This window comes from Tamandua tetradactyla, chromosome 17, assembly GCF_023851605.1.
Source record: "Tamandua tetradactyla isolate mTamTet1 chromosome 17, mTamTet1.pri, whole genome shotgun sequence".
NCBI lineage: Eukaryota > Metazoa > Chordata > Mammalia > Pilosa > Myrmecophagidae > Tamandua > Tamandua tetradactyla.
The window spans coordinates 74192135-74206393 of NC_135343.1; the positions used below are offsets into that span (position 1 = coordinate 74192135).

A 14259-nucleotide genomic window follows, 5' to 3' on the forward strand; every position below is an offset into this window, starting at 1 on the left:
TCTGCATCCTAGCTCTCCATCAAGGAAAAGGGCGATAGCGCCATGTATGGGCAGTCTCTCGGGAAGCCAGAGCCAGGTCTTGACAAGTCCTGGTAATGAAATGCTTTGCAATTGTTAAGCTCGTGGCTCTGCCAAGGTGCAAGGGAGCAGCGTGCTCTTGGCTGCTGAGGCTGCTGGGTTAGAGCACAGAGCCTGGGAATCCGTGGCACCAGTGCAGATTACAGTACCGTATATGCTGGTTGGGGGTACCCAGGCCACCCGCTGGTGCTGGGATTTCCTTATTTTGAAAGTGGGTCTTTTTAATACCAACTTGACAGAGTCAGGGGGAAACTGAGTGAGCTACTACAGGTCCGTTGCTTTGGGGAAGAACAGATCCCTTTGGCCCAACCTCCAGCATTATCATCGCCGTTATTTTTATATATAAATGTTCCAAATGGAGGCACATGGCAGGTAGTGTTTGGAGCACGTTTTGATGCTCCTGAATGAAAGGCCCTGGGCGTGTTGCTTTCTGCTTCTCTGTTTTGTTCTTGGCCCTAGTCCTTGGGAGACCTACCCCTCAGGTATCCGGGCAGCCCCTTGAAGGGCTGTGGGAGGAAAACAAGGCGCTGGTTTGTCCTTTGAGCTGGCACTTTTGAGGAAGCAAATGAATAAAACCATAAAATAGAGCAAAACAGCTGAGCATGATTGGAGGAAGCATTTCAAAGGAAATAATCATGGATTTAGATCACACATTTGGCGCCCGGAGCGAGTTTTTCATAACTTCCCTCTGAAAGACAGGTATTTGTAATGGAAATGCTGACAGCCCTTTGCCTGGGCCGTGGCTGCGCTGAAGGCAGCTCTCACCCTGCTGCCTCTGCCTGTGTGATCCCCTTGGCCTTACAAAGGCGGTGCATGCCCCTGTGATGAATCAATCCTTTTCTCACGCTGCTTAAATTCAGCACAGTTGGTTTTAGGTTGTTGTTTTTAATTTAACTCGTCGAGGTGGTGACCGCCTACAAACACACGTGGTGTGCACTGCGTGAGAACCTCACATTTTCTCCTCGCCTCTTCGCAGGATTGAGGGGAATTTCCTAATCCAGGCGTCACGCTGGGATCCACTGCCACGTGGAAGCGGAACCCCAGCAGTGCGTGTGTGGTGGGCCTGCGCCTTCCTCGGCTCGCCACCGTCCCTCCCCCACTTTGCCTTGGCCCCCTTTAAGGGATCCCTCAGTAAGGAAGGGGGGGCACAGACACATGTGCCGCTCAAGCAGAGGGAAGGGGCACGGCTCCATCAGGGGACAGATTCATAACCGGCTCCACTCATTCTCACCTCTGTGAGTCTCCTCCCCTTGACAGCATTTCCTCGCCTCTCCTCCCACCTGAATCCTATGCATTCTTCCAGCCCCTGCTCAGGCCCCTTTTCACCACAGAGTTTTCAAACTGCCGCCCCACCCCCCTCCATCATCCCTGCTGATTCACCCCTTCTCGAAACTAGCAATTTTCAATTATTCTAATCCTGTGATACTAAACTATAGGCCAGTGTATGGTCTTTGCTTGTATTTCAGTTTTGCCATCTGTGCTTGTTTGAAAGGATGTATGTCCCCCAGAAGAGCCATGTTACAATCAAAATCCCATTTCATAAAGATAGAATAATCCCTATTCATACTGTATGTTTGAAACTGTAATCAGATTATCTCCCTGGAGATGTGATTTAATCAAGAGTGACTGTTAAACTGGATTAGGTAGAGGTGTGTCCTCACCCATTTGGGTGGGTCTTGATTGGTTTCTGAGGTCCTATAAAAGAGGAAACATTTTGGAGAATGAAGGAGATTCAGAGAGAGCAGAAAAGAATGACATAGCCATGAGAGCAGACAGCCCACCAGCCAGTGAACTTTGGAGATGAAGAAGGAAAACGCCTCCCGGGGAGCTTCATGAAACCAGAAGCCAGGAGAGAAAGCTAGCAGATGACGCCGTGTTCGCCATGTACACTTTCAGCTGAGAGAGAAGCCCTGACTGTGTTCACCATGTGCCTTCTCACTTAAGAGAGAAACCCTGAACTTCATCGGCCTTCTTGAATCAAGGTCTCTTTCCCTGGATGCCTTGGATTGGACATTTCTATAGACTTGTTTTAATTGGGACATTTTCTCAGCCTTAGAACTGTAAACGAGCAACTTCCTGAATTTCCTTTTTGAAAAGCCGTTCCGTTCCTGGTATACCGCATTCCAGCAGCTAGCAGACTAGGACACCATCTCTCTATCCGTCCGGTTTGCAGACTAGCAGGGCCCCGTCCTTGTTTGGCCTCCTGGCCATGGTCCTGGGGCGTGTCAGGCAGCTGAGGATCCTGGGGGGGCTGGGACCCCAGGCAGGTGGGTTCTGAGCACCCCAGGGAGGAAGTTGGAGGCAGGTTCTCTGCAAAGCCCCTCATGACGTGTTTCACAGGACGCCTGAGGTCCGCTCCATCTGAAAATGTGCCCAGCTTGGGAAGTCTGGGCGGTAGGCCCCCACGGCAGGAGCCAGCCAGGTCGATCCGGTCTGAAGGAGGGGTCTTCTGTCTGAGGGGGGGTGGAGGTGAGCGGTGAGGAGACCGCATGGCTGTCTGCTGCTTCCTATGAGGGGACAGCCAGGCCTCCTGTGGGAAAGGCTCATTCCAGAAGGGCCGTAGATGCTGACCTCACGCGCTTAGGGCACTTCCTCGCTCGGTGTTTTCCCAGCAGGGGCCCAGAGTGCGTCAAGGATGAAGAGAAGAGATGCGTCTTTGGTGCCCTTCCAACTCCAGCAGCGGGATTTCGGTACTGTGGCCTTGTGTGCAGACTCATTTTGGGGGAGCAGAGGCCCGATGGCTTTCCTCAGTGTCCATGCAGGCGTCCCGTGAGGGCCTGGCCTGCTGGGCCTGTGACCAGACAACGCTGTGACTCTGAGTGTCTGGGTTTAAGGCCCATTGGCTCAGCTCAGTGTCTGTAAGGCCCAACTTTCTGCAGTGAGAATATTACGCCCTCTCTCTGTGCATGGTCATGGCCCACTCCCCTGCCTTGTTTTAAGATAATGGGGTTGTCCCAGTGACTGAGTCTCAATCTAGGTGGGCAGGCTTTGTCCACTCAGCCTTCTGGACCAGCAGAGACGGCTCATTTCTCTTTCTGCTCCTATTTGTTGTTGTTAATGTTATTGTCACAGTTGCAAGATGCTCTGCCTCTCTGTGCTGTCATTCGGCACCCAGCAGCCCCCAGCTCATCAACAGAGCATCCTTTCACAGCCCAGCTCACAAATGCACCCTGGCTCTCTGCTCCAGGTTCCTTGAGCAACCAGAGACCTCGCTTTGGCACATCTCTCAGAAAAGAGTAGGAAATACGTGCCTGCATCTGCCTCATTTGTCTAACAGTAGAACAATGTCTGGGACCTGGCCGAGGCCCAGATCCTGAAGTAGCTTTCAGGAAGGCAAGTGCATCCTCAGAGGTGAGGGATCTTTCCACCTTTGAATCTACTGAGAAGAAACGGACAGGAGCCTTGGGGCTTTCTTATCCAATTGCAAGAGCACAGCTTGCTCGTCATTGTTTTCCTCTGTGTTCACTGTCAGGCCAGAGCCGCTCTCTCTGATTCCATAACCTATCAGAGTTTTAGGGTGCAAGCTCCTTGCTGAGTGTCCATGCTTCAGTCAGAAAGCAGAGGTTGGCATGGGCAGTGACTGTCCTCAAGGTGTTTGCTCTCCGGAAACTGACATATGTGTCCGACTGTCAGCTAGAAATCTGGGGATCTGGTATCTAAAAGGAAAAAGCAGACAGCAGATGTGAAGGCTCAGCTGGAAAAGCTGGCAGGTGCAGGAGATGCCTGGGTCGCTTCTCTCTAGCCCAGGGTTGGGCAAACCACAGCCTGTGGTCCAAACGTGCCACCCCTCCTATTTTTGTAAATAAGGTTTTATTGGGACATAGCCACAACTATTCACCTATTTGTCATCTATGACTGCTTTTTTTTTTTCTGCAACAACAGAGTTCAGTAATTATAAGGACCACAGAATCTAAACTATTTGCTGTTGGCGTTTTACAGAAAAAGTTTGCCAGCCCCTGCTCTAGATCATAATATCCACAACTATTGCTATTCAGTGAGGAAAAGAGTAAATAAATTTCTTTAGTTCCCTCATGTTTAACCATGTGCTTCTCCAGGTAGATCCGCCCAGCGGGACAGCTGGCATTTACCCACTCTCTTCTGTTACTCTGTCAAATATGAAGGAGGAAGAATGGAATTTTACAGGAATTTACCTGGCCTAATGGCATTTATTTAGCCCATCCTGTGGAGATAATCCCAAACTGATTCTAGCATTACGTTTTCTTCCTGGCCACCCCTATACACACAACTGTGGGTGCACAGTAAATAGTTCCTTCTGCTCTAGTCTTTCAATCACAGCAAATGCCCCCTTTAGCTGTGAACTGAGGTCAAACCCAGCACAACCCGAGAAGAAAGGAGCGCCATCATGCTCCTTGAATGAAAGATTCTTTCAAGGCATAGAACTCCAGGAGGGCAATCGTGGAAGGTGAACTGATTCTTCACCTAACCTGGGCCACACCGAATTCTCCAAAGCCCAAGTGTGGGACCGTCCTTCTCTCACATCTCCATGCCTGGAGCTGTTTAGACCTACCCCAGGCATGAGGAGGCCAGCACCTCAGGACTCCCAATTTCCACATGTCACCATCGCCACATCAGGACAGCCCTCGGTTGGTGGCTTGAGCTGGGTGGAGTATTTCAGATTATTGCAAGTCATTCATGAGATTGAGCCTTCATCCCACCTCTCCCGAGAAGCACCACTAAGATTAAATTTTTGTCAAAGAGCAAGCCTTCTCTTTAAGAATTACCCGTAATTTATAGAACTGGGTGGGAGATATGGGAAAGTAGAATACTCTGAAACCTTGCTTAAATCACCCAAGATAATTAATTGTTTACTCCTCATGAGACCAGGGGTCGCTTCTAGGTCTTGATAACCTGAGCACAGACCATTGTGACAAGATGCATCTGCGGATCACCCAAGATATAAACCCTTCCAGCTTTCTCCTACTCGCCAGGCCGGGCCTTTCGGCTGCCAACATTGTGGTCAGTGCCTTAAATTCTCCTTGCAGAGTGACTGAGTGTTGTCACAGTCCACGCAGGTGGACCAGCAGCACTGTGCCCCACTCCTGCACTGTCTCAGGGGCTGGGCGGCAGCTGCGCTCACCTCACAAGTGCCTCTTGCCTCTCCTTCCTCTCCCTCTGCACCATCGTTTGCGCCTCGCACCCTGGAAATGTGAAGCCCAGGGAGAGAGTTGAGCCTGGTAAGAGAATTGAGGTAGAGGGCCTTTGGAAAACTCTCCCCATCTGTTTTGTAAGTCTCCGGCTTTCCGTCACAGCTCGTTTATAGGCTTTTGTGGTAGCACAGCTGCTCCAGAACCTTTTCAATAAAACCCACAGATGTCATTCCAGCCTTTTTTTTTTTTTTCAAATGCAGTTTTCGTGCTGGATGTGGCTGTTAGAAAGATCTGACCAATTTGAAGACTTTGCTAGTGTCACTTGTTAAAATGCTGACACGGCTAGGGAGCACGTCCAAAGAGCTGGAAATAGAATGTGACAATTATTTAATGAATCCTCTCTCCCCTTCCCCTCTTTCCACTGTTCACTCAGCTCAACGACTCCGCCAAGCAGCTCATTGAGATGGACAAGACGTGTTTAGCTGCCGCGTCGGGCTGCGATGCCCCCCTGCCCGCTGACCCCAGCGCGGCCGCCAGTCCGGCCCCAGGTTCCACCCTCAGCAGCTCGGGAGCCGTCAGTGCCTTCCAGAGGCGTCTTGATGGCAAGAAAAATGCCAAGAAGCGCCACTCCTTCACCGCGCTCAGCGTGACGCACAAGTCCTCGCAGGCGGCGAGCAATAGGCACTCCATGGAAATCAGCGCCCCGGTTCTCATCAGCTCCAGCGATCCCCGGGCCGCAGCCAGAATCGGAGATTTGGCTCATCTGTCCTCCAGTGCTCCAGCCCAGGTAATGGAGCTCACCTGCGCGGGCGGGGCTGCTGGCCAGGGGAGCGGTGGGGGCGTCAGCCCACCGGTCCTGGGCCCGGCCTGGACCTGGTGGCAGCACCCTTGCATGGGTGCTGAGGAGGACCCCAGTATACACATAACCGGAAGTAGCATAAATGAGGTCACAGCAGAACTGCCTTTGGGGTTAATGGCAGTTTCCTTTCACTGCTCGGCATCAGGGATTCCCCTTAAAGCTTGGGAAAAGCATCTCCATGGTACTGCCAAAGTACACATGCAACTGGTATCCTTGATAGTTCAGAAGATAATTTAGGTGGTACATGAGGTGATTATCAGTCGTCGCGGGGCTCAGCATTCAAATAACGTTGAATCGGGCGGGCAATGGTGGCTCAGTGGCAGAGTTCTCGCCTGCCATGCCAGAGACCTGGGTTCGGTTCCCGGTGTCTGCCCATGTTGAAAAAATAATAATAATAAATAATAATAATAATAATAACATTGAATCACCCACCATGCAAAGAAGTTGCTCCTGTTGCAATATGTGTTCAATATATCTGACTGTATCATGGAGAAAGTCTCTGTTTGGCGCTTGGACATTTCAACAACTTTAACTTCTCTTCCAACAAAGAGAGGGCAGTCTAGAGCTCAGAGCCAGGAAGAATAACGTGGCTTTGTACTTTTATTATTATTATTATTATTCTTTAAACAGATGCCATCTACTGCTGTGAAGGGACCCTGGCTTGCATTTTCAGTAGGAATATCAACTTTCTCTATAAGTGAATTTAAGTCATCCAAATGGCATTTGAAGAGCAATATTAAATCAATAGTCACCTTAGTTGTGACAAAATCGGTCACACTGGGGCGTAAAGGACTGACACTTGGGCACGTTGATCTAGTCAGCTTCCTGATTATAAATGAAGAGGCAGAGGCCCAGGAGGGCGCGGTGGCTCTAGGAGGACACCCGCATGGGCCGCAGACCCCCTGCGCAGTGGGTTTCCCACACAGGACCAGGTAGGGTCACCTCAGCGTGGTGGGGCCTCCCCTCCTCCAGAACGACCACACCCAGGGAGGTGGCAGATGTGCACAAGTGAAACATGGCAGGCCTCCTTTGTCCTCTGCACCCTCGATAGCTTGTCACCCAGTGTCCCACTTGCCACCTTCTATCTCCTCTCATGTCACCTCTAACTGCCCTTGACATTCCTCACAATAAGCTTTGGCAGAGAAACTGTCATTTCCTCTTGAGACAGTCTAAGTACCAACGTGGGAAAAAGCACCAATAAGCAATTGGCTAGGGCAGGACCATCTTTTTAAAAAAATTACAATGAACTCAAATACTGTCACAAAAAGAATTGTTAAAAAAAAAAACCTTGGGGGCGGGCCACCGTGGCTCAGCAGGCAGAGTTCTTGCCTGCCGTGCAGGAGACCAGGGTTCGATTCCCGGTGCCTGCCCATGAAAAAAAGAAAAATTGGGTTCTTGAAGAACGACAGTTCGGTCTAAGTAAGGCACATCAGCCTAAGAACGCCACCCCTGCACATGCACGTACACTCATACATGCCCTCTGGGCTCTGAGGGAACATCCAGAATCTGGTGACCTGGGAGCATTTTGCCACATGGGTGCAGCTGCTTCCACTGGGCTGTGACCTGTGCACGCTCATCTGCCCCAGGCAGTTCCTTCCGTCGGTCAGAAGCTTCATAAGGTCCAGAGTAACATGGAAATGTGATTCTGACTCATGTTCCTTAGAGGATGCGTAACCTCTTGGCGTATTTCCCATAAGGAGGTAGGTGGGATCTTGAACTGAAACCTGAGACCAACTTTCTGATTCTCCTCTAAGCACCCCCATCTAACCTTGGGTGAAATGCTTCCTGTCCCGACTGAGTGCCTACTACTTGTAAGTTGCCATGATGGGCACCCGTGGCTCAGCAGTGTTCTTGAACCAGTGTTCAAGAGCCTGGAGGATAAGGACAAGTAGGCAGGTGGTCCAGGACATCTTCCTTGTTCTTTGCACTGAGGTCTTCTTTCCAGACGTCCTGACAGTCTATTGCCTTCAAGCCCTGGAGATCCTGAGAAAGAAGGGAACAGCACAAACATGAAGTACAGTCATCATAGTGGAGCCAAGAACATGGGTGGAGTTTCCCCTGTTTGTTACTGTCCACTCCAAGCATGTGAAGGATTCCAGACCAGGGGCCCTGGTCTTTATAATCTGTGCAGCTGAGAGCTCAGCAGCAACTCCAGGTCAAATGGGTTATTGTTGCCACCAGGTTGGGTATGAATTTGAGATTATGTCTGTGGTTGGTGGAAAGCAAAGACAGTTGAGAAGAACAAAGTTCCTAAGAGCCCATGGAGAGCAGCCATGAGCCTTCATGCCACCTTCAGTTCTGACCAGCCCACGGCTTGGTGGCATGAGGAGTAGAAAGTGTTGATGTTTTTGACCCTGGTGTTCTGAAACAAATTTAGTTCAGAGGGATGTTGTAGCAGGGGTGAATGTGTGTGTTCTAGAAAGTGGAGAGGAGAGGAAACAGCAGCATGTGTGCCCATCAGGCAGTGAGCATATTAACCTGGATGAGTCTTTTAATTCTTCCTCCTGGAGCAGCAAAGTTCACCCTCGCTGCAGTCGGAGGTTCCCAATGACTCAGAAAGGGAGAGGGAGAGAATGAGAGAGCACTGGGGGAGAGGACAGGGGAGGAAAGAGACTTCATTCCTAATCAACCAACCAGAGGTGACCCCAGAAGCCACCAGGCCAGCATTCATGTCCCAGTATTCTCTTTGTGGGTGCTAAGTCTAAGGCTTATCCTCCTTCCATGCTTTCCTGGGGTTCTGAGAAAGGAGGAAGGCAGGTCCCAAGGACATTTAAGAAAGTGGCTGTGATGTCCCATAAAAGGCAGGTGGGCACCTTCTCCGTCACCTTCCCTCATGCTCCCCTTTACCTGGGGCTCCGCACATGTGAGTGTGGGGATCTGGTTGTCTTTCCTCCTTTCCTTCATCCCTGCCTGCACCCAAAGCCTCTCCTGCCACCATGATGTCGCTGTTAATACCAAAGAAGAGGGGATCTCTTCCCAGAGCTCTGCACACATGGTGCATACAGCAGACAGCCCACGGGGCAGGAAGAGAACAGACTTTTTTTTTTTAATTTGTGCTCCACCTCGTTCCACAAGCATCTGAGTGCTGAATTAGCTGTGATGACAGGCATGCAGTTTTCAGCAGTTAAACTTAAAGCAATCATCATGGCAATGCCAGAGATTAGTTTAATTCATTGTGGAGGGTGAAAGGGTATGCAAAGTAGTTTCTGTCTCCCTGTCCCTTTTTTGAATTAAACTATTCAGTCAACATAAAGGGCAACGCCGTGCAAATGCGAGCTAAGTGGTAGAAGTGCTGCTTGCTGGGAATGCAAGTCCCAGTGTATTCTCCCGTGAGTTTAGCTGGGTGCCCCAGAGACCAAGCCTTTCTGTATTGCCTTCCGGGTTTCATATTACTTGACTGGCCAAATTTGTCAGAGCAAGACATGTCCCTGGCCTGGGGACTCACCCTCAGCTGTTGGAAAGATCCTACTGTAACGATGGTGCTGGTGTGGGCTCTCTCTCCTCACCGTGCCAGACACACTCCAGGAAAGGACAAACCTTCTCTCACCTCGTGGAGGACAAGCCCAGTGGCTGGGGAGGTGAAAACTCACCTCATTGCATTCATGCGTTCATTTAACAAATTGAGGCTCTACTGATTGATGGGCTCTGGGCTGGCTGAACAGGGAGGAACACCTGCTACCTGATACCCCTTGCACTGCCTTCTGCGGGCTAGGGACAGTGCCAGCTCCAGGCTATGTCAGTGCAGAGACAGCCCACCCTGCCACATCCAGGGCTCCCTCAAGACACATCATGCCCATTCAGATGGTGATGCAGAATGTCTTGACTGAAAGGATTAATTCTTGGCCCCAGGAAGAGAAAGAGATAGATGTGTAAAGTGGACAGGCTCAGCCGTCCAGACCCTGCCCCAACTCTGCTCCCACACACGTGCACACACACATCCTCTGTACCCACTCAGGACTTCTTGGACCAGTAAGAAGCAGAGGCCTTATGGGACCATGAGTTGTGTGTCCCAGCACATGTTTTGTTTTGGAGGATTAGGGAGGCTGTCGTCATAGACAGTTATTGAAGTCCCATTGAAGATTGGACTGAGTTCTTTAGAACATTCCCAACAAGGGACCTTATTCTGCCCTGGGAAAAGCAGTCAGCCAGAGTAGAAAAGGGTTGCCTTGAGATGGGAATCCATGCTTGAGTTCATCAACCCATCCAGGCTGGCATGTGACACTGACTAAGTGGCTTCAGCTGAGTCATATTTTAACATGGGCTTTGATTTGACACACACCTCGTGGGATAATGCTGCATTAAAGGAGGCTGTGTGTGAAGGCAACTATAAACCAGAGAGGACTGCAAAAATATAAGATGCTGTAATAGTCAGGGTTATCTAGGAAACAGAACCAACAGGAGATATCTGTAAATATGAGATTTTCTAAAAGTATCTCACACAACTGTAGAAAGGCACAAGTCCAAATTCCTCAGGGCAGGCTGTGAGCTGGCAACTCTGATGAAAGTCTTTGATGACTCCCCCAGGAGAGGCTGGGTGGCTGAAGTGGAGAGGGAGATTCTCTCCTCCAACTTCTCCCTAAAAGTCCTCAACTGATTAGATTAAACGTCACTCATTGTGGAAGACATTCCCTGCAGACGTGATCAGCCTTAGATGCAATCAATGTGCTGATGATTTAAGTCCACGAAATGTCCTCACAGCAACAGACAGGCCAGTGCTTGCTTGACCAGACAACTGGGCACCACCACTTTGCCAAGCTGACACATGAACTTAACTATCACAGACTCTATTGCTGCTATTTAATGATGTTGATTCTGAAATCCTTTGGGGGAAGATGAAATAAATGCAAACCAAGCATACACATTCACACACATACACACAAAGCATCAATAGCTGATTTATTCACACTCTGGATGAGCAGGTATGTAGGTGGGCAAGTATATGAATAAGGCAGCCCTCAGCTAGCTGAGTTAAAGGGCTCTTTCAATCTAACTGACTTTCCTTGCTCTTTCTTTTGTGTTATTTTTTAATAGAAAAGAAGTGTGGGGGCTGTGATTTCTATAGAGTTCTAAAATACAGAAGACATTTCCCAGCTTCTCAGACAGAATGGAGTGTGCACTGTTAGGCTTGGAGGCTTGGGGTCCTTGGGGCCCACGCGAGGTGCTGTCCCAGCAGAACCCAGTCAGGTTCATCCTGAGACCCCAGGGGTGAGGAGGTGACAGAGTACAGCTCCCCCAGCACTCAGAGCTGGCTCTCCAAGACCCAGTCTGTTTTCTGGTCCCCACTGGTAGCTGCTACCACGGCCCACACTTGTATTACCCATATCTCCCCCTCCTCTTCCTCTCTCCTGAGCATGCCTTATCTGTCTTTGTTTCTTTTCACCTCCCAGCTTTCCCCTCAAGTGGCATATCCCACCTCTAGTGAAAAAGTAGGTTTCATTACTAGCATTTCATAGATGAGGAAACTGAGGTCCACTAAGCATCAGTGACTTCTAGGCCCTGTGCTTATACAGTCTCCCCGCTCTGCCCTCCCCCCAGAATCCCACTCTGGGTTGCCAGAGTGATGTGGCGATATGAGTCCTGGACACCCCCCACCCCAGTTTGCAATTCTGTAAAATGGAAATAATGATACCTCCTGCCCAGGACTGATGTCAAAGGAGAAAATGCCAATTCAGTCCATGCAGGCAAGAGGGACCACCTTTTCTGTCTCCTTTCTCCTGTAGGGGACCTGGTGCAATGCAGCAGATAGCACAAAGCCTGCTCTTTGGTGTCCTGGAACTAGACCCAGGCCTCTGCAGCCACCACATGTAGGAAAGTTGCTTATCCACCACGAGCTCAGCTTCCTAATCTGGTGCTGTAGGGTTGCATGTCCCCCACAGCCAGGTGGCCTGGGTGTGAAGCCTGTCCTTGTCACTTAGCAACCCCAAGAAACTTGCTTAACCTCTTTTCTCAATTTCTTAGTCTGTTAAGTGGAGTAATAATAGTACCTTCCCCCACAGAGTGTTTTGAGGGGGAAATGAGCTGCTACATGGAAACTCCTTAGAATAAGACCTGCCTGTCTACAGTAAGTGCTTACTAAATGCTGCCTCTCGTTGTTCCTTCCTTGCTCATCAGGAATGAACACCAGTCCCAGGATGCAGGTGTGAGGCTCAGAGTTTGGGCCACCTCACCTAGTGTTGTCATTATTCTCTGGATTCTCTCTCTGCTTTGCTGCTGTCCTGGATCCTGGAGGCTCTAAAAGGCTGATGGTGGGGAAAGGGGCAGGTGGGGCTGAAACCACCTGCAGTTAAGCCTTTGACCCCAGAAGCCTGAAATTGATTGGAATGAGGGAGTTCCAGCGAGCCAATGCACCCTTCTGTCGGCGGCTCCAGGTGACAATCAGTGCCAGGCTGTCCCCAGCCTTGCTAATCCACCATCACAGGCATTTGAGAACCCTGTTTATCATGCTCTGAAGTGGTCCCCAATCTTATTTGCACATTGCTGTCAGCTGGGGAATTAAACAAGTTCTGATGCCAGGCTCCCTCCAACACAAAACTGCAGTATGATGTAATTGCTCTGGGTGTGTTGGGCATGGGGACCTTTAAAGCTCTCCTGGTGATTCTAACATGTGCCCATGGCTGGGAACTCTAGTCCATCTCATAGAGATGGTAGCCTTTCTCTAGCAGCCCCTCTCTCATGTTCCGGCCTTCTCCACAGTTCACCCTTGAACCCAAGCTCTGTGTCACATATAAAGTGACCACCTGTCCCAGCGTATCCAGGATTGAGGGGTTCCCTAGGACATGGGACTTTCAGTGCTACAAGTGGAACAGTCCCAGATATACCGGGACAGTTGGTCACCCTAGAACATTTTCTCTTCCCATACACTGGGCTCCAAAGACAGGTGTTGTAGACTTTGGGGGGGAAATATATTGCATGCCCTCTATGCCAGGCTCTGTGCTGGATGCCAGAGCAGCAAAGGCAATTAGCACTCAGTTCCCAGGGGAAGAAGGTGTCATCAAGGGTCATTTAGTGGTGCTTTAGGCAATGTTACCAAGCCTGGCTGGATAGTAGTGTCATCTGAGGAGACCTTTAAAACATTCTGATCCTGGGACCCATCCCAGATCAATGAACTAAAAATCTCTGCTGGGGACGAGGTTGTGCATGATGTATTAGCTAGGCTTTTACTGCAGTAATTCTGTGTAACAAACAACCTCAGCCGGCACAGCAATCAGCAGTTGTATTCCTCATTCACTCAGGAGGCTGTGGGATGGCTGGGTGTGGCTCCGGGTTCCAAGGCAGGTTGTGGTCTGCTCCATGTGCCTCATATCGTTGCCCAGTCTGAAAGGGCTGTGGCTTGCTGGGGGCAGCTCTTTTCTGTGTTGGGGTGTGGGAAACTTTCCATGCTCCCCCACTCTCAGAGTTGGAACTGACATGCTCGGCCCACATTCCACTGGTCAGTGCCAGTCACATGGCGAAACCCAGTACCAACAGGAAGGGGAAGCGTGCCCTTCCAGGGGAGAGGGCCAGAGTGAATGTTTGTTGAAAGGTCATCTAACTTACACCATCGGAGGTCTCTAAGGCTCCGCAGGTGATGCTACTGTGCAGCTGGAATAAAGAGCCGCTATTCTAGGCCTGAGCAAACCCTAGCCCTTGGACGGATTTTGTATGATCCTTGAGCTGAGAATGATTTTTACATTGTTAAAGGACTTTTTAAAAAGAGAAAGAGATAAAGAAAGAAAGGAGAGGAAGAAGAAAAGAAAAAGAGAATAAAGCAAACGAGACCATATGTGTGTCCACAAGGGCCAAAGTAGTTATCATTTGACCTTTTACAGAAAGAATTTTCCAGCCTCAGCTTTAAACTAAAGCATTTTGATGTTGACACTGAAAAGGAAGAAAAAATTACAATGAAAAATAAAGGCAAAAAATGGCAATTATGGAAGGTTAGCCAAAAGGCTCAGTTTGGGGGGAAGGGGTAGTTCTACAACTGACTTTCAGGCCTGAAATTTAAAAGCACTAATTCCACGTCCATCCAGGATCCAGCAGCTTGTGTGTGTCGTGGGGAGGAAGGTAGAAAATCTGGGGAGGTTCTAAAATTAGCATTCCCTTTCTCCCTTTGGAATATTCCATGAATCAGCAACTGAGGATCAGAGTCTCAGTGGGGCTTTCAGGCATCAGAAAACTCTGTAGGTTTTCTAGACACATTTGTTTTAGGAAGTCAGAGGCCTTGACAAGAAGGTG

At 49.7% G+C, this 14259-nt stretch overlaps 1 protein-coding gene across 1 annotated transcript in view; it reads left to right on the forward strand.

Annotated features, from left to right (window-relative positions):
* Window positions 1–14259, forward strand: part of SH3RF3 (SH3 domain containing ring finger 3) — a 401913-nt gene that overhangs the window by 284598 nt on the left and 103056 nt on the right. Inside the window, exon 4 of the mRNA XM_077134952.1 lies at window positions 5620–5973. Within this exon, the coding sequence (XP_076991067.1) occupies window positions 5620–5973 (354 nt within the window). The remainder of the gene's footprint in view (window positions 1–5619; window positions 5974–14259) is intronic.